At 50.6% G+C, this 24515-nt stretch overlaps 1 protein-coding gene across 4 annotated transcripts in view; it reads right to left on the reverse strand.

Annotated features, from left to right (window-relative positions):
• Nucleotides 1-2017: 2017 nt before the first annotated feature.
• The window catches only part of Ccdc88c (coiled-coil domain containing 88C), a 118885-nt gene continuing 96387 nt past the window's right edge, over nucleotides 2018-24515 (reverse strand). For 3 of the 4 annotated variants that reach the window (XM_021653219.2, XM_060388055.1, XM_021653218.2), the window contains 9 exons: nucleotides 23003-23189; nucleotides 21202-21347; nucleotides 18449-18538; nucleotides 16870-17108; nucleotides 12030-12218; nucleotides 10355-10423; nucleotides 7077-7145; nucleotides 5369-5658; nucleotides 2018-4139 (listed from right to left, as the gene is read on the reverse strand). In XM_021653219.2, coding sequence (XP_021508894.1) covers nucleotides 3144-4139; nucleotides 5369-5658; nucleotides 7077-7145; nucleotides 10355-10423; nucleotides 12030-12218; nucleotides 16870-17108; nucleotides 18449-18538; nucleotides 21202-21347; nucleotides 23003-23189 — 2275 coding nt within the window. In that variant the 3' untranslated portion in view covers nucleotides 2018-3143. Of the gene's footprint in view, nucleotides 4140-5368; nucleotides 5659-7076; nucleotides 7146-10354; nucleotides 10424-12029; nucleotides 12219-14209; nucleotides 14541-16869; nucleotides 17109-18448; nucleotides 18539-21201; nucleotides 21348-23002; nucleotides 23190-24515 lie in introns of those variants that run through there. The other variant, XM_060388056.1, reaches the window with a different exon arrangement.

Here is a 24515-nt window from a genome sequence, read left to right on the forward strand (position 1 = left end):
TCATTTTCAGTAAGGTTAGCCATACTGGACCATTGCCATGTGAACAGCCCAAATACGGAGGAAATCTCCACGGAGCTTCCAGAAAGTGACCCAGCTTAGCACTCACACCATCAGTGAAACCTGACATGTCTTGACTTGCTGACAGTGTCAATCCACATTCACTTTGGAACGGCAATCACCTGCCAGCCATGCACAGATTGGCACCAATGCGGTAAGCATGGCCAAAATGAACGAGAGCATTCTATGACAATCGGTTGGCTGTGTGGATGTCAATAAAACTTTATTATCTGTAAATATTACACATCCTTCACAGTGGTAAGATCTAGGTATGTACTTTCATCTCTCTTACGCTCAGGTCCCTCATGCTCTCTCTAGAGTCCCTTGCCCCAAATCTCTCTGTAGACCTCACCTTGTGCTATGAACGTGGAGATCCATCTCCAGACACCAAGAGACTACCAGGGTAGAGGGTAGGGCCTGAGACCCAGGAGCTACTCCTTACCCACCCAACCCACAGTGTTGCTATAGGACCATCATCACTTGGGGCCGGCTGTGGATTCATTCTGAGGTCTCAGAGTTGAAACCATCGGAGGGAAGGGTCTTGGGGGAGGGCAAAGGGAGCTCAAACACCTGGGCTTAGTGAAAAGAGGAGAAGGAAGCCAAGCTTTTGGGCAGGTGTGCTAGGTTCCAGACACCTTAGGGACAGCTCACTCAGCCGTGTGCAGATCTAGAATTGCAAAGGAGGTGGGGGCTGAGGATGTCAGCTCTGGGCCTCCTGGGAATGGCCTGTAATTAGAATTGTGGATGTGTAGGAGCTTGTCAGGGCATGAGGGGTGATGAGAAGCCTAGGTGTGCCTTGGGTGTGCAGGACACAGTCTACAGAGTGCAGGGTGTGGCTACTGCAGATACCCAGAGGGGAGTGTAGCAAAGGAGAGGTCACCCGGGGTGAATGTACCAGAGTGACCGGACTGCCTTCACATTTCATGGCATTGGTGACCTAACAGCAGCCTTTACATCACACACTTAGAGCAGGTGGAAGAGACAGTGAGGCAGAGACGGGCCAGGATAGAGCCCTAGGGCTGGAGGATGGGGATGGGATGAAAGAGCTAGCCAAGCACAAGGATCTAGAATGATCCCTAAACACAGCTGAGGAGGGTCGAGACCAAACTGAGGCATCTGTGATGTTACAGAGGGCTGTCAAGTCGATGAGGAGTTTGGGGAGACAAGCTGAGAAGCACAGAAGGGTGGGCTTCAGGCCTGTGAGTGCAGGGGAGGTGTGTGGAGGGAAGAGACTCGGTTGAGGTAACTCGGGGCAGCCCACAGGCTCCCTGTGGATGGTGTGAGTGTGGGAGGGCTGTCCCAGAACGGATGGAGTCGTGAGATGGAGGCTGCCAACAGCAAGGCATGACTGGCCAGGTGTCAAATCCTACAAAGGCCACACAGAGTGGAGCCTGCCAAGCGACTGCTCCACGGATAGCAGTTCTCACCAAGCAGCCAGATCCAACAGATTGCAGAGCCTCGGGAAGGGACGGGCAGGGCCAGGAGGCAGAGTGGCTCACACCGGAAGTCCGGTGAGGGAGGAAAGACACTCAAGACACCAGGTAGAAAACAGGACAAGGTTTGATCGCCCGGGGAGATTAACAGATTACGTAGCTTTTCTGGTCCCATCCATCTACCTCACTGATTTAAACAGAAGGCATTTAAATCTAGTACTTGGGATTGTGTAACTTTGGGAAAATCAAAGGGGGATCCTGTCTGGACAGGAGCAAGGTCCCATGCCCAACTGGGACTCCGCTGACACTGACTTAATGTGCCGTGAACCACAGGGCTGATGTCACTTACAGGACAGTTCTGTTCTTTACATTTGTCTTGCTGACTGTGCAGCTCCATATACCTAACGACTCAGACAGCTACAGCTTCCCACAGCTGGGGGTTGCCTGGGCTGTGGGAGCGGAAGCCCTCGCCTGTGGTAGCTCACTGCATGCAGCCATGGTGTTCACTGAAGAAAACCAGAACTCACTCAGGTTCCTTTCCATTTTATTATCCCCGTCTTCTAGAACGAATGGCTATTAACACACAACCCAAACACCCTTACCGTGGATCTTGTTAACATTCTGAGGTCTCCCCTGTTTCTTTTTCAGCACATTACATCAAAACAGAAAAAAAAAAAAATCGTTGAGTCCATCCCAGGAAAAGCACCATTACAATAGGAAAGGAAACGTGTCAGGCATTGGACCAAATACGCAAACAGCAGGCCAGACCCCTGAAGAATACCTTCCAGCGGAGCATAAATAGGTCCCGAAAGTATAGAATATAGATCTTCAAGTGTGTACATATATATTAAAGGAATTTGGTTTCTACCCCCAAAAAGATATTCAGAAATAGTAACATTCCCTCTGCGCCTCGGAAGGCGGGGGGCACCAGCCACACTACAGAGCAAGCGCTGCCTGGGCCTTCCTCCTGTGTGCTAACCCCGCCTCGCCGGGAGGGCAGCTCTTTGCTGCACCCTAGGCCTGGCAGATCCAGTGTTTCTATTAAAGTGAGCCTGGGAAGCCTCAAAGCCCCCCCTAAGCAGAGCCCAGGAGCTAGCTACAAATGGCCCAGACCCCGTGGCTAACCCTGGAGCTTGGTCCTGTTGGAAAGGGAAGCGCTGGGACCCCAGGAACCGGATGGCAACCGTCCTGGGTTTAACGGCCAGCCCTGCTCTAGGCTAAGCTTTTCCTATGACCAATGGCTTTTAGGCAGGAGTAGCAGACCCATCAGGGCTTAGGTTTATGAGGCTGGCGCATGTGCACGAGCTCTTCAAAGGAGGTCAACAGGTTGCAGATGAGTATTCCTACTCAAGTAGTGTCTGTTTCTGGATAAATCAGTTTTGCCACTGAATCCTAAGCAGCCCCTGTGAGAAACAGATTTGTGCATAAGACACCAGCTGCTGGAAGCTGTAGCTACAGAAGATAAGTTACAGACCCCGGAGAGTAACCCAGGCTTGGCACAGTGTTTCCATCAGCCAACGGGATGACTGCGTAGGAACCCCACTCCTCATTCTACACCCTTTCCCGGCACCACGGGCAAACGGGAGGAAAGGCTGTCGTAATCAGAAGGCGCACCAGCAGTCTAGCTTGCACACTGCAGATCCTCGGCCCAAGTCACACGCAGCCGTACTCATACCACACTGTCTGTGGGTCCCCGCCTGGCTCTGGGGACGCTGGCGTGCTCTCCGAGCTGCTCCCTCGAGTGAGGTCCTCAGGGCCCCTGCTCCTATGGGGAGCCACGTCAGGAGACTTGCCAGGGCTTTTGGTCAGACGCCCCTCACTGTGGCCGTGCCCTGGAGTCCCACCTCCCTCTGAGGTGCCAAGCCCTGGTCGCACAGGAGCGACAGTCGCTACCTCCCCTGAGTGTGGTGGCACTTTGGGTTTCGTCCTGACTGCAGGAGCCACAGCGGGAGAACAGTGCTGGATCTGGGCATGGCTGTCACTGCCGCATCCAGCGGCAAGAGCTGGCGCTGTGGCAGACTGCTGCAGGGGCGCCAACCTCTCTTCCTTTGGTGGGGCCAGAGAGAAGCGCCTTGTGTCCAGTGGCCGGCCTCGGGGGCCCGGGCCTGGAGAGGAGCTGTCAGCTTTTCCCACCAGTGGAGTCCGCTCCCGGGCTAGGCTGTGGGAGCCTTTCAGGCTGTGGCTGCCTGTCTCTCTGGCTCCTGCAGCCTCAGGACATCGAGGCTTCTGGGGCGAGCCTGGCCTGCAGGCTTCCGGCCCACTGGCCCGGAGGAGGTCAGCTGAAGCCAGGCTGAAAGTTCTGCTCAGAGATGCACTTCTGCTGACAGGCACGTGACAAGTCGGGGGCATTGTGGCTTGCCTGGGTCTACCCAGAGACAGGCTCTGGGGAGGCTGGACCTGTCTCGAAGGGATCCCAGCCAGGGCCTCAGCCTCAGATACTCTCAAGCTGGGCTTCACAAAATGCCCTGGCTTCAGCTGCTGCCCCTCGGAGGTGGTGACTGGAATCTTGATGGTGGGAGTCACAAAGCTGGTGGGCATCTTTGCTCCATCTTTCCTAGCTGGTGGTCCCGGCTGGCCTCCCACGGCTGGGGGATCATGAGCCTTTCGAAAGTAGTCACTGAGCAGGTCATCCCGGCAGCTGGAAGTGTCCTGGAGAGAGGAGAGAGCAGAGGTGGAAAATTGGGCCCGAGGGTCCTCTGGATTCTGCACTGACATTTCTGTCCCTGGTGGGTTTCTTTTAGGCACGCCTCAGAAACAGTTGGGGTGATGAGGAGCCAGGAGGACAGGGGTTGTTTGGTAAAGAACCCCGGATACCACCCAGGCAGCTCCCAGCTGCTGAAGCAGACAGGTAGAGATGGAAGTGATTTCCTACAGAGCAGCAACTTTACGGCTGTAGTGAGACCCAGACCACAGCTGACAGCTTAGTCCGTTTCCCTCCTCTGCAGTATAGAGCAGGAGCACACGTGTGCTGTGCCGGAGAGTGAACCCAGGCCTTGCTTTGCTCAGGCCAGGCAAGCACTCAACTATAGAACTATGTCCCCAGGTCCTTGCAATCTCTTCTCACAGCGTGTGAGCAATGAAGTCTTTGGTGGGTGATGGCTAATGCATGCATGTGTGTGCGTCTGTTGGCATGTAGCGTTGCAATGTATAGACACGTGTGGAGTCCAATAGAAAATGTCCTCCAGTGCTGGCCATCTTGAGTTTTATTGGTGTGTTTTGTTTTTGTGACAGGGTCTTTTTCTGATCTGGAGCTTACCAATTAGCACAGGCAGGCCGGTCAGTGAGCCTCAGGGATCTGAACACCTCTGCCTTCCCAGTGCTGGACTATAAGGGGACCACTACCATGTCCAGTTCTAAGGAAATTTTTATGTTTCTAAACAAGCAGGACTAGGAATGGTACAAAGCCCTGGATTCAATCCCCAGTAACACATACACACACACACCCTTCTCAGCTACATCATGGCATGTGAAAGTCACATAGAATTAAAGCATCTCTGCATGCAAGCACAGCTGTGCCCGACATGGCTGAAGCTTGAATTCTCTATAGCAGAGAGAGAGTTGTTACAAAACGGCCACAGGTCCAGGGATCTAAAATGTTACCCTGTGGCACTTAGAAGAATCTTGCACATTTCCAGTGGCTGCTGGAGATGGGCAGCATCAGAGAACTGTGAGTCAGCGTGAGACCCAACCCTGCCCACGGGTGCTGGCCACAGGCTATACTAGCTCAGCTTCTGAGAGTAAAGCAGCACCTGCTGCCTGGGGCCTGAGGGCCATCTCACAGCAACCCTCTGGCTAGCGACACTCAATACCCTGCCACAGGCAGGCCAGCCCCACCGCGCCTCCCTGCACCACTGGCTCCTGCTGGGTCAAGCACTCACGTGGGTGGGAGAGCTGCGGTTACTCTCCTCTAGAAATTCCTCCAAAGTGACCATCTCACTGCTGGGAGAGGCTGAGCGGGGCCGCACCCCAGTGTGGGCTGGAGCCACACCCCTCTTCTGCATACTCTCCTGGGGGACAGGCCCATTCCGGGGTGGAGGGTATTCATGGCGGCCGAGAACGCCACGCCCTGGGGTGCTGGCATCCCGAGACAGTGTGGCGGGGTCCCTGCTGGGGATCAGGTCTGTGCTGCTGAAGCTCTCACAGCGGCTGTGCAGATGGTCAGAGGAACCTGGAGGGCAACACGGCGGCACAGATCAGTCTCGGCCCTCGCCTGCCCCCTGCAGCTCACCTAAAACCATCCCAACTGAGAAAAACTGCCCCAAGCTGTGGGCACCACTCCTGTTCAGCTGTGACTCCTTCTGCAGCCATTAACACTTTCCTCTTAAAGTGATGAAAAGTAAACGTAGAAAACGTTTACTAAGATTTAAGAATACATTTTAAAAAATGTTTCCCATCTCCTAGGCAGCTCCTAGGCAGCAGGCATGATGTATGTATGTATTAAAAAAACAACAAACAAACAAACAAACAAACCAAACTCTATACCTCAAGTGCCCAGGATGGCTTAAAACTTGCTGGAGACCTTGAATTTACAATCCTCCAACCATTACCTCTCAGGTGCTGGGATTACAGGCCTGCACCCAGTTTACACAGCACCGGGGGCTGAATTCCGGGCTTCAAGCATGTTAAGCCAACACTCCATCAACTGAGCTACATCCCCAGCCTTATTTTTCTAATCTTAAGACATTATGTGTGTGTGTATACATATATCCATCCATCCTGCTGGGACTAACAATTTTCTTTGTGTCACAAAATATAGAAACCCTGGTGGAAAGTGTGTGTGTGTTGAGGTATAAGGTTCACCCTGAGCAATAAGCCCGGTGCAGAAATAGGGGATGCCTCGTGCATATCATCCTTGCTCAGAAATCACGGCCATCTCTTTGGCATTGTTCCAATGCCAGCACGAGTGCTGCTGAAGCGATCAGTGAAGTTTAAGTTACTAACCCTGACATGCTCCTGCAGTCAGTCATGTAGACGGGCAGAAGAAAATCTCAGTTAAGTCTAGTCTCAAGCAATAAGGTCACGTGACAGCCTATGTCCTCTTCAAATGGGAACTGGTGAGGGAGTCTAACATGAAAGCAGACCTGAAATAAAACCCTTAAAATTTTAATTTTCTGTTTAAAAAAAAAAAAATCAGATTTGGCCCAGGATGCCCCTCATTTGTCAGAGTGCTTGGCTAATGTGCCTGGAGTCTGGGTTAGAGCCCCAGCACCACATCCAGTCATGCTGTGGTTTCCACTATAAAGTGAGCTGAAAACCAGCCTGGGATACAAAACTCATAAAAAAAAAAATCACATTTATTCTCAGTTCTGAGTGGGAAAGAACACTGGTCCCTGTCCCTAACCCACATCGCTGGGACTCAGAGGATCCCTGACTTACCCACATCCTTGGGGCAGGCAGGGGAAAAAAAGGATCCGAGCCCTAATTTGTTCCAAGCTCCCTAGCCTGTGCTAGAAACCTTGGTGCCCCGCCCGTGACCAGAACGTGTCTCAAGCCCTGCTACGCAGACTCAGTATGGTAAGAATGGTATGAGCCCAGAGCTGAAAGCCCAAATAAACGATCCCAAGTGTTCCCGGGCCAGAGCCTTACCTTTGAGGCTCAGGGGTGAGCTGCTGCTGGATGTGTTCCTACTGCTCTCCAAGCTGTTTGGCCGAGATGCTGAGGGGGAAACGGCCATGTTTAATACAAAGAGTCAACAGCCAGGTAGATCCTGGGTTAATTTAACATCCGACCCAAGGAAAAAACAAAGTGATTCCACACCAGCTCAGGCCAGTGCCAGCAGCCAGGCCATCTGGGCTGTTTCCAGCTTCTGGCTATTACAAATAAAGCTGCTACAACCTTCCGAGGCAACTGGCTTCAGCACCAGAGAGTTGGGCACAGCACTCAGCAGGGTCGCCGTGACGGAACAGGCCACACCACAGAATTCTAGTACAAAGAGTAGTTAAGGGCTCCCCTGGGCAAGCCCAAAGTTGGACCTCAGAGACCACCTGTCCTAAGATGAGCCAAAAAAAGACTTGGAGTTTGGGAGCAGTACTGGACGAAGACCCTCAGGGGAGGGACAGTCAGAGACAAGTGCAGGCTGCTCTGTAACAGGCACCGAAGGGGAGAGACAACGCAATCTGCCCAAGCACCCCTGTTTTTCATTTATTTTTTTTTATTCCATTTTGAATTAATGCCTTATGGGGTAATGTAGGGTAGCCTTGAACTCACAATTCCCTTGTCTGAGCCTCCTGAAAGCTGGGATGACCCACCAACCCTGCTATCCTGTGTTCACTTAAAAACAAAAACAAAAATTTGGTTTATTCCATACACCAACCAGAGATATCGGAGGAGTTGGGAAGTATATGAAAAACCCTGGTTTTTCATTGTTGAGTAATATTCCATTGTGTAGATGTACCACAATTTCTGTATCCATTCTTCAGTTGAGGGGCATCTGGGCTGTTTCCAGCTTCTGGCTATTACAAATACAGCTGCTACAAACATGGTTGAGCAAATGTCCTTATTGTATACTTGAGCCTCTTTTAGATATATGCCTAGGAGTGGTATGGCTGGATCTTGAGGAAGCTCTATTCCTCGTTGTCTGAGAAAGCGCCAAATTGATTTCCAGAGTAGTTTACAAGTTTACATTCCCACCAGCAGTGGAGGAGGGTTCCCCTTTCTCCACAACCTCTCCAGCATGTGTTGTCACTTGAGTTTTTCATCTTGGCCATTCTGATGGGTGTAAGGTGAAATCTCAGGGTCGTTTTGATTTTCCATTTCCCTGATGGCTAATGAGGTTGAGCATTTCTTTAAGTGTTTCTCTGCCATTTGATATTTCTCTATCGAGAATTCTGTTTAGCTCCATACCCCATTTTTTAATTGGATTACTTGGTTTGTTGATTTATAGCTTCTTTAGTTCTTTATATATACTGGATATGAGTCCTCTGTCAGATAAAGGGTTGGTGAAGATTCTTTCCCAATTTGTAGAAATTGTGGTATATCTACACAATGGAATATTACTCAGCAATGAAAAACAAGGAAATCATGAAATTTGCAGGTAAATGGTGGGATCTGGAAAAGATCATCCTGAGTGAGCTGTCCCAGAAACAGAAAGATACACACGGTATATACTCACTCATATAGACATATAATATAGGATAAACCTATTAAAATCTGTACATCTAAAGAAACTAATCAAGAGAGAGGACCTTGACTAAAATGCTCAATCCCCATCCCGAAAGCCAAAGAAGAAGGACATCAGAAGAAGAAGAAAACAGGATACAAGCTAGAAACCTGCCACAGAGGGCCTCTGAAAGGCTCTGCCCTGCAGACTATCAAAGCAGATGCTGAGACTTACAGCCAACTGTTGGGCAGAGTGCATGGAATCTTATGTAAGAAGTGGGAAATAGTAAGATCTGGAGAGGACAGGAACTCTACAAGGAGAGCAACAGAACCAGAAAATTTGAACACAGGGGTCTTCCCAGAGACTCATACTCCAACCAAGAACCATGCATGGAGATAACCTAGAACCCCTGCACAGATGTAGCCCATGGCAGTTCAGTGTCCAAGTGGGTTACATAGTAATGGGAACAGGGACTGCCTCTGACATAAACTGATTGGCCTGCTCTTTGATCACCTCCCCCTGAGGGGAGAACAGCCTTACCAGGCCACAGAAGATGACAATGCAGCCACTCCTGATGACATCTGATAGACTAAGATCAGAAGGAAGGAGAGGACCTCCCCTATCAGTGGACTTGGGAGGGGCATGCGTGATGAAGGAGGAGGGAAGCTGAGATTAGGAGGGGAGGAGGGAAGGGCTTATGGGGGGGATACAAAGTGAATAAATTGTAACTAATAAAAATTAAAAAAAAATCACATAAACAAAAGACAGAAAGAAAGAAAGAAAGGAAGGAAGGAAGGAAGGAAGGAAGGAAGGAAGAAAGAAAGAAAGAAAGAAAGAAAGAAAGAAAGAAAGAAAAACCCTGTGGCCAGGCACCAAAGTGGCTATTCAGTGAGCTGGTGCACTTGGAAGGACCCCTTCCCACTACAGGGTCCCCCACTCTGGGCTCCTGGGTCAAGAGGCCTCATTAAAGTGTCCGTCTTTACTTAAAGATCATAAATAACTAATGTCAACACCATCACTCTCAACAGTGGGTAGGACATAACAATGGCTCCTCAACTACTGAGCACATCAGACATAAACTGAACCCATGTAAACCTGCCCACGTTCCCCTCCTAAGGAGTCTCTTCCTACACTTCTAGGGCTTTTTTTAAGCATTTGTTTATCTAGTGTGGGGTGTGTGTTTGTTTGTGTGTGTTTGCATGCGCACATGTGTACACACACAGAGGTCAGAGGACAACTTGCAGAAGCTGGTTCTCTCCTTTACCATGTGGATTCTGGGACTGAACTCAGGCCATCAAGCTTGGTGGCAAGTGCCGGTACCCACTGTGCCATCACACTCTTACCTTTATTTTTAAACATTCAATCCTTTTAAAGAATTTATTTGCCTGCTTTGTGTGTGTGTACAAATGTGCCAGCATATGTATTCTGAGCAAGAACAGAGTGCTGGCCTTCCCAAAACAAACCCCTGCATTGGTCCCCAGCACTCCCTGGCACACCTGGAGGGCGTGGTAGAGCAGGTAAGCCATGTCAAGAGTTTCCAGAACCTGGGCTTGTAGGGGCCATGAGTCCCCTACCTATAGAGGATGCCAAGTGAGAGTTGTGTGGTGAGGGTCTTGGGCAGGGCAGAGAAGCCCTCTATTCCTACGTCCATCATAACCATCCCACCTTCAACTCTTTTGCGTGTTAAGAGTCCCATGACTTCCATGCTTAGCTTAAACACCAAGTTCTACTGACAAAACCCAACAAATACCGCTCAGCCACTCACCCTGCTGCCTGTGGTGGGGGCCCTCCGGCTCTGTGGGTGGCTCGCAGAGGTTGTCCTCAGAATTGCAACCTAAAGTGAGAATCAAGTTAATGTATGAAGGTTCTAGGATGCCTAGAACCTCCAGGGAAACCTAAGTCCCTGGCTGCATGACCAACTTGTGCCTTTAGCCCCCCAATTCACGGCAGGGTCCAGTCCTTGGGGTAAGGGAGGGAGGCGGTGTGAGTGGCGCCTCCTCGTCTCTCTAGCTGGAAAGGAGGCTGGGCACTTGCTCATTCCACTTAAGTCCACTTGGGTCTGTGCACGAAGGGCTAAAAGATAAATGTGAGCTCTGCCCTCAGGACCAGGTGAAGGAGCTGATGGTCTAGTGCCCCAGGAACCTTTCTCACCCCAAAGGCAGAGGGCAGGAAAACAATTCCTCCTTAGGGACTACATTACCATCAGGTGGCAGGAGGAAAGGAAAGGAAAGGAAAAGGAGAACAAAGTGGGACCCGCCACACACGGCGGAATTCAAGGGCGAGGAAGCCTTGCACTCTCAGCTCCCAACATGACATTCGTCGGGGAAGCCTCTAGCCAGCCACCAAGCTTGCCAGAGCCTATCTGAGCACTGACTGTGGGGTTCCCTCTGAAAAGACAAGGCCTCCATATTAAAACCAGATACCTACCCATTGGCAGCAAGTGTCCAGACTGTGAGGGTTCCTAAGTTTAGGGACCGTGAGTGTTCCTTGTATTCTACTGATGGCATCAAGGCTGTGCATGCCTGAGCCTTCCAGGGCTGAGTGTATAGTCCTAGCCCTGAAGAAGCAATCATACTCAGCTGGTTTTGGTCTGTCTGTCTTTCTCTTCTTTCCTTCCTTCTTTCTTTTTAATCTATTGTCAATTAGAGGGATGGCTGTTTAGGTTTTCTTTTCCTTTTGTTTACCTATTTTAGCTTTTCAAATGCTTCCCTCTTGCCATCATTTCTTTCATAGCATCCTGTTCTTGTTTCACGAACACAGAAACTTTTCCTATCACTGTTAGGCATTTTTAGTGTTTTCATATCCATCCTTCCTAACACCCCAGTTTATGCCACTGACTTTTGCATTGTTTTTTTCTTTTCGCTCAGTTTGGGGCTGCAGGCTCTTCTTGGGTGTCCACAGAATCCTTGACCTTGTATGGGTTTATATGACAACATCTGACCACACCAACTGGCCTGGAATTTCTTCATGTAATGAGACTCATAGGCTATCAGTTTCGCGCCTCAGGTGTGAACACACGGAGCCACCGGAGCTCCAGGATACAGCAGATCTGCAAGTCCTTCACTGATGCTGCTGTTTTTGTTACGTTTCAACATCTGCCCTCAGTTCTGTCAACGGGCTTCTGGGATAGAGACCCTCTCAATCATCTCTTCTAGAGAAAATACCTCCTGACTCCAGGGAGCTGCCTGGTGTTGGCCCAGCTCTGGTGCCACAGAGGCCTGAACGCTGCTGCGGCTGCTAGACTCTGAGGCTTTTCTCCTGGTACTTAGGCCTACTGATGGTTGAATTATTTATCCAAAGACACTTGGCTGGCAAGTAGAGACAAGGCTTGTGCCAACTTGTGACTTGGAAGTCTTCATCAGCTTCTCCCTTCTGCTCATACGTTTGGTCTTTAGGAGGGCCCAGGCCCAGAGCTCACCCTTTGGAGGGGTCATACTCACCTTTGGTGCGGCCTAGGTGCTTGGGGACAGGAGTGGAGCTGGAAGGGGCTGCCATGATGGCTGAGGTTGAAAAAGTCCGGGAGCCAGGCTCCGAGGGCCAGGACTTCACAGCTGGGTCAGTGGAGGTGTCTGTGTGGTCAACACTGCCTCCTCGTGGAGACCCTCGCTTTGATTTTAGATCCCCGGAGCCTGGGGCAGAAGACATCGAGAAATGAGGTTGTAAGCCCGTGCCAAGGCTGGGCGAGCACACGGAGGCCCAAAGCAGGTGCAGCAGGGCACATAGACCACAGACACACGAGCTGGATGGCCTTCCAGCTGCAGCTGATAGTAGGAGGGCACAAGGGCCACATGGTTAGCGTTAGGGGGACTGGCGGAGAAGGAACAAACTCAAGAGGATAACTAAAAGGTTGGATGATCCCAAGGTCGGTTTTCTGTGATCCTGTACAGAACTCCACACCCTGTCTCAACAGCCCAAGCAAGTATGGACAGATGTCTTCTCACACTTGTCACTAAGGCGCTGAGGACCCTGACAACTGGATTCCATGTGGTGTCAAAGAGAAGCCTGCTGCCAAGCTCACAATCGTTTGTTCTCAGAAAAACAAAACAAATCAAGCAAAAACAAAAAAACAGCAACTTTCCACAAGGTGGTTTTCACCCTGCATCTTATGCTTTTAAGCAGGGTTAGTTTTCTGCTGGAAACATATACCTATTGAAATTAAATAGTATTTTAAAAAAGTGGCTCCCCGAAAAACAACAACAACAACAACAACAAAACCAACAAAAAACAACCAAACAAAAAATTCCCGAAAAACAAAACTCACCCAAATAACGAGAAAATCAAATAGGAATAAATCTGGGACCTCCAGATACAAGATATAAAGGAACAGGGAGGGCTGATGACATAGCATTGGTGGGAGGAGGCCTGCATGGCATGTGGAAGACCCTGGGTGTGAACCCCAGTACCCCAAACAAACAAAATAAAAACGTGGGAACATTCCTAACAGCTGGCCAGGCCTTTTGTGCAATGCCTATATGCCCTATGTCCCAGGGCCAGGCTGCAGGTGGAGGTCACTCCTGCACGGCCTGGACTCCGCAGCCCTTTAACTTCAGGGCTCTTCTCTGTGTTTCCATGCCCAGATCTTAGATTTGAACAGAAAGGGGGATCTGGACTCTGGAGGAATGCCCTGATGAGAAGCAAGACACAAGTCTGGCAGAATGACCAGTGTCGACAGTGTCTTCCTGTGTGTTAGGTGGCAATGAAGGTCCAGAGGGGAAGGGGAGATGAGCAAACAGTTAGCATGAGCACCAGAGACTAGCACAATTCCAACAGCATGCGAGGAGGACAGACTCTGGGACCAGGTGCCTTTATGGCTTAGAGTGCTTAAAGACAGGGTCACAAGCTGAAGTCAGGGGCAATGAAAAACAATCTTTAACACTGTCATAGTGTGTATTACGGTCACCTGATTTCTACGGTGACACTTGTTTTCCTTGTGCAGCACAGTGTTGGCAGTAACTTTTCCTTTTAAGATAAAGTGACCTGCAGATAGTGAGTCACTTTAAGGGAGAATATATAAAACACATATAGGAGCCTGCGGGCCATGGCCCAAATCACAGAGCTGGGGTGTAGAAATGGCTCAAGGTGGAAACATGACAGTGGGGGGTAGTGACCTCTCTGGCCACCATCTTCCCCTGCTCTGGGTGTGACGTATATCCTGATATACTTTCTGTCCACTATGGTTTTGATTTAACCATCCAAGATGTCAGAGAATCACAACAGTCATAAAACTTCCGTCTGGCTGGTAAAAATCAGTTCAGTGATTCACAATGCTCAAGCAGAGCAGTCAACACAGAACTGGGGGCTCCTGAGCAGAAGGTAGGAACTCTGTGTTCTGACAGAGAGAGGGAACAAGCTCTAGCCGCTTGGAAACAAACCTTCAGAAAGGTGGCTCACACTTGTTGGTGGATATTTTAGGAAGCATAGCTTAGACAACTGGCCACTTCCGCTTTGCACACAGGCATGACAGAAGCTTGCAGACGCGGGAGGGGGGGAACACAAGGCCTCTTCACTTACTTAGCACGGATCTCCTGGCCCAAGGACAAGTAAGTGCACGTACATCCTGAGGGTCCCCTAAAACTGTGCTGTGCTGAAGAAATGGTCCAGGGAGCATGACAACTCATCTTCTATTTTGCAATCAATCCACGATGGCTACTTTAGAACTGGGATGAGGAACAGGGGTCCACTAGGGACCAAGTGGCCTTTAGGAACTAACTTCTTTTGGTTGGCTGGTTGAATTTCAGGAATGAAGGAGGGACACATGAGGCAGACACATGGTAAAGGGAGGGATCAGAAATCCCCAATGTCCGACAGAGAGACAGACTCGTTAGGGGAAGATGGGATGTCAGAGGAAGACCAGAACCGCAGGCGCTTAGAGAGAGCTGGGTGGCCCGATGGGGACTTGTCTTTGTCCTTGCTTTTGCTTCTCAAAAAAGGGCTCTTTTTGCGCTGAGCTGCTAAATTGTTATTATTGTGATAGGAAGAAAAAGGGGAAGAAAAAAAAAAACCAAATGAAATGAACAATAATCACAAATGAGTCTAAGTTAGCAAAGTGGACTTAGGAAAGCAGATCCTGTCCAACCAACACCCAGTACAGAGGTCAAAGCCATTTATGCTCTGACTCAATTTAATTTAGTGGCACCCTGGTGCTAACCATCACTCACAAAGCACATCAGAAATGTACGCTGCCCCAGGAGACACTGGTTTGGATGATTTTTCCATTTTAGCGCGTTAAATTTATTGGCTAAGATTGCTTATTAACACAGTGACCAGGCTCTCGTACTCATTCACTTTAATGACAGGCTCCCCGACGACTCAGCTCACACACAGCTCCTGTTCCCACTCCAGGGCACTGGACACGCCTAAGGACATGCTGGCCCACTGTCATGGTACAGTCTACCTGAAGAACCCACAGTCTGTAATTCAAAAATCACCTCTTTTGGCAAGATGAGTTCAAAAACACTAAATGTCTTTTTCACATCCCAACCCTCTACGACCTGGAAGAATTATGTCCTTTCCAATCCCCCTACATCCTCCACTCCTTGGCCTTTAAAGTAGAGACACCACAAAGCAGGCGACGGATCTAAGCTCCTGAACATACCTTTCAGTGGTATGAACTGAACCAACAGATACCTGCTTTAGGAGTAGAGACCAGTCTCTATTTCTTTTGCTATAGCACCACCTAGAGGTCAAATCCCACATTACAGATTAAGAGTCCTAGGTTAGTGGCCCCGGCTGAGGGAAGCATTAAACAGAACATAGCCAGACTGTTCGGATGTGCAGGGACCCAAGCTACTTTCACTCGAGGCTCACCTCCTTGGCGTTAAACAAACAGTACTTGGGTTACCTTCACAAGGCCATCTTCTAGAAACTAACCAGATAACATAAAAAGCAGACAGTAATGATTGATGTCCGCCTCATAGGCTGTCAGGGATTAGATGAGACTAAGGCTGTGCAAGATAGTTCAAAGGTTACTCAGCTCCCAGTCTGGAGGAGGTAGACATTTCTTCTATGAATGTTTTCTTTCTTGCTCCCCAGTCCCCAGACAGGGTTTCTCTGTGTGGCCCTGGCTGTCCTGGAACTCACTCTGTAGACCAGGCTGGCCTCAAACTCAGAGATCTGCCTGCCTCTGCCTCCCCAGTGCTGGGACTAAGAGTGTGCTAGCATGACAGGGCTTCTGAAAATTTTCTTTATAAAACTGAGCATAGCTAATTCATTCAACATAAAGAACAAACAGACTGAAATGGGAACTGTTTAGGAAAACAAAAACAAAAACAAAACAAAACTGCCAGTATGGAAACTGGAAGTAACAGGTCCTCTCTGGTTTTAAGAAATGCTAAGCTGGCTGTCGCTCTTACCTGTACTCCCAGGACTCAAGAAGCTGAGGCAGGAGGATTGCCATGAGTTCGCAGCCTGTCTGGGTTATATGAGTTCAGACAGGACCCTGTCTCAAATGTTAAGTGATCCCACTGTGACTTCAGCGCTGGCACACCTTCCACCAACTCCCATCCCATTAAGAAAGGAGCAGGTGTCCGCACCCTCCTCACAGTCCAGACAGCACAAGCACTTTCGGTGGTGAGTGTGGCACAACCCACAGCCAGAGGGCACTTGTTACTTGTTCTCAGTGTTCCGTCAGCCCAAGAGCACTGGGCTCCCCGACATGCTCAGAAAGTTCTGGTGTCTTTGATAGAAATTTAAGTTACTCATCTGGCCTGAGACACTGATGAGCCACAGCACGGAAGACTACTGCTCCTGCTTACTTCAGAGACCCTGGCCAATTCCAAATGCAACCCTCAGGGAAGAGGCACCCAGTGTCCCAAGGCTACAGGACTCAAGTACAAATCTCGTGTGGAGAATAAACCAAGGAGCCTCACAAATGATAAGGGACAGCCACCCAGAACTTTCTGAAACTGGGCAGTGGGAAATGTGGTAAACACACACTGGATCACTGTATAAAAAAGAGCCAACTGTAACCTTTGACACATCTGAGGGACCCCCAAACACATCAGCTGCTGCTGCCTCCCCAGGGTGCCTGACCTAGGATCAACTTTGGATGTTCAAATAACCAACTAGCCCATGTAATGAATGGTGCTTCCCATCCTACAGTTAAGCAAGTCTCTGGGCAACACGGCCATAGTAGAGCCGGGCTTGGAAAGGTGCCCAGGTAGGGGCCACTCTCACATGGACACGTATACCATCACATTCACACAGAGGCATGGCATACCGCATCAGTGAGTAGGCCGTTCAGAGCCTCTATCCTAACTCTGCCACATCTGCTGCACCTACCTTTCCCCACGGGCCCATTGTGGGTGTCACGTTCTTCTGCACAGCTGGAGCCCGGTGGAGGGTTGTCAGAGTTCTCCGTCTGTGCTCGGAGAGCCTGAGATGCAGGTGGTGAGGCAGGGTCTGAGGGCTCCAGCTGGCAGGTGGGGCTATCTGTGGTGGATTTCAACCGTTCTCTGGAACCTTCTTTCTTTGGCTTGATAAGTTTGACTAGGGCTTTGGCTCCGATCCAGTGGTTCTTCCTAATTAGGAGAATGTCAAGAAGTCACAATGCGGGCTCACAGAGGCAAACAGTGGCACTGGGTGGGGCGGCTCAGAGGCAGGCTCTTGCCTAGCATTCACAGGGCCCACATTCCATCCCAGGACCCTCGAGAAGAGGACGGTACTCATGAGCACCGTCATGCCCCTCCACGCACACCTGAGGCCTGGAACCGAGGAGCCTAATTCCTGGGTGCAGGCTGTGTAGTAGCAGAAGGGTACGTGGGGTCAGGAACCGTACTGTTCTCCCGGAAAAAGAGCACTTGACCAGCACACTTAATTATCACTGATGTGCAGGGGCCGTACTGACTAATGTTCATTTTTTTCCCCCTGTGAAAGTCATTTTTACGGGCATTTCCTGCTCAAGTTAACCGGTGACATGGTCAGTGCCCACTGACTGTGTTCCTGGCATTCAGCAAGCCCCGGCACATGGTACGTGGGTTAAAGGGAACCGAAGAAGTGCGGCTAGTTAGAAAGCGAAGGCATTCTGAGGTATCTGGAGGAGGGGGGGCCACTGCACCAGCCCTTGTTCACCTGTCACTCCCACTCCTCATCACTGCACCAACGAAGTTCCTGGTGGTGACTTCAACTCCACAGCCTGGCCATAAGGATGGCTCTCCAGACTCAGCTCAGATACCAGGGGAAGGACTACAGGAAATGGCGGCCTACTACAGGTACGGAGCTAGCCCCACAACCCTGGATCACTGAGTGAGTGTCTACTTATGAAGCCATCCCAGAGGGTCTGTGTCTACAGAGAGAATAAGGCCAACGTGCACCCCGTGACTGAAAACTGGGGGACCCAGGCAGATGTTGTGCTCATGATCCCTTCCCTTTACAGGACCATTGATGTGCTGTCCACGTCATGTCAGAGCTCTGATGAGGCACCCACGCCACTCATGGCTCTGCCTCACAGCTTCCTGCCTCTTCTTGGGGCTCACGGGTGAGTCAACCTTGTGTCTCATCAGGGCTGGCTGGCATTCAACACCCCTCACAGGACAAGCTGGGGTACACAGGGAGGGGCTGTAACTTCTTTGCCACATGGGCAGCTGTTCTCAAGTAATCCCTTTGGGATCAGATATCAGAAAGCCCACATCTCAGAGATATACGTTACAATTCATTAACAGCAGCAAAATCAGTTATGAAGTAGCATCGAAATAAATTCCTGGTTGGGGGTCATCACCACATGAGGAACTGTGTTAAATGCCGTGGGGGTATCTGTGAGCACAGGCACAGGGCTGGTCCTGTCCGACACCGCCCAGGCTGTCCCGTCTCTCAGCTAAGCTGACTATGATCACTACACGTCACCAATCTTAGATCCACTCACTTCTTTGGAGCAGGGTCATAGAACTTGTACTGATCCATTATCTTTTCTTCCAGTTTTTCCTTGTGTCTCCGTAAGACATTTAACTTGTCTCTGTGAACAGAAGGTAAAGGAAAGCAATCAATCTAGTTTAAACAAACAAGCGAGTGTACTGACCAGCCCTACTTAGGTCAGAAATCGATGTCTAGACTCAGACCTGAGGGTGCGTGTCCCCACACTGGTCGCTTACCTGGGCAGTTATGACCAACAGTACCAGCTATGAATCCAGCTAATCCCAGCACCCATGAGGCAGAGGCACGTGGCTCTTTTTTAATTCAAAGTCAGCTGGTCTATATTATAAGTTCAGGTCTTCTAGCCAAAGCTAAAAAGTGAGATCTTATCTTAAAAATTCAAAACAAAGCAAACAAAACCAAACAAAAACCCACCCATGAATGCTCTCAGAGTGCCTGGGATACGGCTAAGTGGGCTCAGGAGAGCAACCTGAGAACTCGTGTTGGAGATGCTATGATTTCCCAAGTAGGCCAAACTGTAGGGCACCAGGCACCGCTGGCCTGATGCAAACACTTTATAGTGTAACACTGTCACCAGGCACATTAACACGTGGGCACTGAGGTGGCAAGTGCCAGTGCACCAAAGGCACCCCGGGGCCTGTGAGGCAAACTGCTTTCAGGGGATGTGTAGAGAAGGCAGCAGGCTAAACGCCAAAGAATGGGGCCTGTGACAAGTCTGAGCACGCCCTGGGCAGCCGGTCCCAGCAGGGCAGCTGCGTATGGCGACTGTCGGAAAAGCCAGAAGCTCAGGGGCCGAAGCAAATCTGTTTCTAAATGGTGGAAACCGGTTCACACCCGTAATACCACAGCAAGCCACTGGCAGCCCCAAACTGCTCCTTGGGGTGTCTGCCTCCCTTGTTGGGACTCTTGGGGAGCTGGCTCAGACCCCACAACTTCCTCATGGGAAAGTCAGGACATGGGCAGTAACTGCTCAGCTTCCTTCACTGCTGAAGCAGAGTCCAGGCCTTGTCCATGCCGAAGGTTTTCCCAAGAGCCCACTGTGATGGCTGCATTCTGGGACAAGGTACCAATAGTTCGAATGCTGCTTGGAACAAGCTGAGAGATGCCAAGCCACAGCCTGACATAGAAACTGTCTAATGCAAGAACCATCACCAAGGATCTCCCCAGGACTAGTCTCCTATGCCTCTTTGTTAGCATCTGCCCCACCCCAGCTGTCTACTGCATGGATTACAGAGAGTCAGCTTCAAGCAACTGCCATTTAGATCCCAACCTGCCGTGTGGGCTTGCACGGAAACCGTCCCTAGGTAGGCGGTGAGCAGATGCAGTAGGGCAAAAAGGAGGCAGCATAGTTGAGAGAGAGAGAGATGGGACAGCACCAGGGGTTCCGTGCCCACACCCCTCCATAATCCCTGCCTTTTAAATTTTGTTTTGAGATTGGGTCTCTCTATGTAGCCCTGGCTATCTTGCTATGTAGATCAGGCTCGCCTCAAATTTACAGGAGGTCCACCTGCCTCTGCCTCCTGAGTGCTGGGGTTGAAGCCACCACGCCTGGCTCTTCTTGTCTTGAGCATACTCAGGTCAGCATCACAGGGCTTGCGGCGCCACGGGGAGGGGAGGGACAGGCACAGTATACCACGACACACCTCAGATTGTGGGTTCCAGCATCCACCAGCCTCCTTCCTCTTGTTCACTACCTCTGACAATTCCCCGGGCCTAGGCACACATCCCTTCAAACACTTTCCAGCGGACGCAAATATCTTTAGCTGGGCACCCTTCTCTCCCACATTCCTAGCACCTAGATCACCTGCCACACCCGGCCAACCCTACCCAACCTGGACCCCTCTCATCTCATAAACCAACTCCTCCACTCTCCCTTTGTGCCCTTCTAATTCCAGTGAGAGGGGACTCGGCTCTGTTCTTCCTATCACCCCGAGGTTCCAGGCTCCCAGGGCCTGCACAAGGTTGGGAGGGGGTGGTTAAGCAGGGCACAGGACAAACTTACTTCCTACAGTCAGGTGAGGGAAAAACTGACTCTCAGCTTTCAAGCTGAGCTCCTGCCCTGGGACACATGGTCCTTGCCTATTTCTACAAAGAGGCGCTGGATGCCTATTGCTACAGATGAACTCAAGTCTAGAAGTAACGAGAGGCCTTCCAGCGCTTCATGATAGGAGCAGCAAATACGGGCAGAGGAGATATAGCTCGGTTGGCAAAATAACTGCCATGGAGGCATGTGAGGATCTGAGTTCGATCCCCAGGAGCCACATAAAAAGCCAGGCACAGTGAAGTGCCTTTGTAATCCCAACAGGAAAGAGACAGGAGGACCTGGGAGCTCGCTGGCCAGACAACCCAGCCTAACCAGGAAGTTACATGTTGATGGGGGAACCTTGTCTCAAATGACACTCAAGGTTGACCTCTGACCTCTACATGCACATACATATGCACATGTACCCTCTCCCCACACATGTGCACCCACACAGAGGGAGAGCACACACGAGAGCAGGAAACCTCACACAGGCGCAAGGTGACCTCCACCTCTTCCAGAAATCTACAATATTCCATAAAATGGTATAGTTCCATCTCCAACCCTCCAAGCCCTAATGTCTAGGGGCTATTCTCTGTCCTGAGAGTGACAGGCATATCCGGGGAGAAGACAGGACATCTGGAGGCCGAGTGAGGACTGCATACTGTGGGGGGCTGGGGACAGCAGTCCAGGGGCCCCTTACAGACACACCAGAGCCCGCTTACATGTACTGCTTCTGTTCCTCATGGTACTGTTCCTGGTTCTCCATGTTCTGTTCCAGGAGTATCTGGTTCTGCCGGCTCAGCAGCTGGATCTGGCTCAGCAGGTGATGATTCTCCTCCTCTAGGTTCCCCTTGAGACGGGAGAGCAGCTGAAACACAGACCAGCAGTGGCTCAGACAACCTGTGGAGAGGAACCCTGTACTGTCTGCACTGGACCTGAGAAGGAGCGACAGGCCAGTAAGGATGCATCCTAGACGCACATCACCCGACCCTGCAGCCAACTGGCAGCTCCTGGCTGTCGAGAGCCCAGGTCAGGCGTCCGGACTGAGGGGTGAAACAAGACACACGGCAGAGGCTGAAAACGCGGTATGAAAAGGGGGAGACGTAAGATTATATATGAAATGATATTTTTGATCGACTGGTTAAGTAAAATATGTTATTACAATTAATTTTACCGGGGGCCAGGGATGTGGCTCAGGGGTACAGCACTGCCATCCCCAGCACCGAAAAAGAAAAACTGATCTCATTGAAAGAAAGAACTGTTTAGAAGGTAGCTGCTACGAAGTGCTAAAACGTCCACATAGCTTTCATGCATTTCAACGAAAAGCTCCGCTGTGAAAGACAGCTTTTCTGCCCAAACCCGGAGACTTATAAACACCTTGGGCCTTCCAAGCCATCTAGGGTCTTGTGACCTTGTAGCTCTGAAGCAGCCTCGGAGAACCTAAGAGCCGCTGTGCCAACGAAACTTCACTCACACACAGTGGCAAGAATTCCACACAATTTTCACTAGACACCAAGTATCATTCTTCTGATTTTTAGCTCCAATCGTTAAAAATGGCAAAAGCCGTTCTTTAGTTCGTGGGCCGTGTGGACACAGGGGCAGGGAAGGTTCGGCCTGTGGGCTGAAGTTCAGAGACCTTTGTTTTAGGACAGTACTGTCATGTAGCAGGAAGGCCCAGGCTTTGAAGGCAGAGATTGGGGTCCTATCCATTGTGTACCTCACTGAGGATGAAATGAGCTGAAAGGAAAGCCACAGGAAAAAAACATGCTCCTCCCTCCCTCCTCTTCACCCCACTTGACATTACATTAACTTCACCATTAATCAAAAGCTCAAAATCTATCTTTCTTTTCAATTACTATGCAGAACTTAGACATATATGATGAGCAGAACTGGAATCCTTTGTAGGAACATTTCTGAGGTTCAAGGAAATGACTCAGTGGATAAAAGCACTCGCCATACCCACACACAATCACGCACACACACACCTGTGTACAGACACGGACACAGACATATAAAAACACACACAGTCCTAGTGTACCTCCTGCAGTGACAGTCCCCAGTGGACACGGGTTCCCTGGACAGTGCCACCCTCCCCAATAGGGCACTGAGCCAGGTCCTTCATCCTCCACGGACAACTCAGATCTGGCTGGGTGACTAGAGAGTATCTCAGCACCTGGGGCCGAGGTGCACCTACCTGTCTCCCAGGGGTCCTCAGAGATCAGGAGGGACCCACTGGCTCTCCTCAAACTCTCTGCACAGTGGGGTCCTTCTGAGACTATCTAAAGGAGGGCTTTGCTTCCCATAATGGCCATTTCTGACCCAGCTCCGGGCCGCCAACCGCTGGATCGCCCAGGGGCAGGAGCCAAGCTAGGCAGCCACACTCAAATCCAGGCAATGTGCTCATGTAGCTATCTCTTTACATGAAGAGGGGCCAAAGATGGTGCCGCCACGGCCCGTAGGACAGATGGATGCCACCCAGGAGGAGCTCCGGCCCATCGCAGACCTGCCCAGAGCCGCCCTCACCTCACAGTGGGTGTCCAGCTTGGTCAGAGAGATATCCAGGCTCTGGTGCTGCTCCTTAAGCTCGTCAAAGCGCGCCTGCCAGCGGCTCAGCTCCAGCTGGGAGTTGTTCAGTGAGGTTTTCAGCTCCTTGGTGTGGGCGTGCAACTCTTCGTACTCCCCTTTCAGCTGGTGGTGCAGGAAGCTGACCCTGGGGGAGGAGCATCAACAGGGCAAAGGGGCTGGAAAGCATTCCAAAGACAGAAAGGCCTGCAGCTGGGGGGGGGTTTGTACCCGTTCTGACAGCGGCAGACGGTGCAAGCTCACACAAAGTCAAGCTCCTGGGTGCCATGTAGGAATACTAAGCAAAAAGGGCGGGGAGGCAGAGGCAGGCGGGTACGATGTGAGTTCAAGGCCAGCCTGGTCTACAAAGACAGCCAAGGCTACAGGTGCAGTGGTCCATGCTGGCAGTAACCAACAGCTCTCTAGTTGAACTTATGATTCACGCAACAAGAAAGAGATTACGCCCGGTATTGTGAACCTAGCTAACTAATCAGAGCTAGTGAAATCATATTTAATTATATTTTTTGTGAGAAAATGTATGAAATGCTAGTCACTGTGAAAATAGAATAAAACAAAAAACACTGTGTCCGACCTTGTGGGGTTGTTAACCTCTGATATCATAAAATGGGAAGCGGAGGTAAGGCATTATGTACACCTGCTACAATTATTGCCATCCTAACTCTTGTAAGTCAGCTAGCTTCTCAGTAACTCGAATCCCAGGCTGGAGAGGTGGCTGGAAGTCAAGAGCACACACTGATCTTGCCGAGGACCCGGGGCCCAACACCCCTGTAGGGCACTCACACCAAGGATAAACTCCAGCTGGAGGAGGACCTGGCACCTCTGGCCTCCACAAGTACCTGCACTCTGTGTACATACCCACACACAGATTCACACAATTAAAATATAGAAATCAATCTTAAAAAGTCACAAAACCCAGGTTCACTGTCAGTATCTAGGAGTGCAGATGTTGCCCAGCTGCATCCAGGCGCCCGGCTTCACGGAGAGAACAGAAACAGGGATGACCTGATCGCAAAGGGGCTGCTCCAGTCCACTCCAGGGCCTTCTGACGGTGCAAGGCCTCCGTATCAGTATGTGCCCACTGGGGGGGGGGAGCCTCCCCACTGCTTGCCGGGCCTGCTGCTCACCACAGGGGCTCCTAAACCTCTCAAGGATGTGGAAGGAAGCAGTGTTTTTCCCCATCGGACTTTGAAACAAGGTCTGGACTCAGCTCCTGCTCTTGCTGACCAAAGGTTTAACCTCCAGTGGTACCTGATCTGAGTACCTGACTCCCCCATCTGTCAAACAAAAAGGAGTGGCAGCCGATAGTCCAGGTCTGTTAAACAGCTGCAAACGCAGGATCAGTGACCACTCAACCTTGCTTGGAGGGAGAACACCCCGCTCCCCAAGGTTTACAACAGATGGAGCTGCAGTTTCTGGTGACGCCTGCTCAGAGGCGTCCTAGGTAACACACAGC

The sequence above is a fragment of the Meriones unguiculatus genome, chromosome 7, assembly GCF_030254825.1.
Source record: "Meriones unguiculatus strain TT.TT164.6M chromosome 7, Bangor_MerUng_6.1, whole genome shotgun sequence".
NCBI lineage: Eukaryota > Metazoa > Chordata > Mammalia > Rodentia > Muridae > Meriones > Meriones unguiculatus.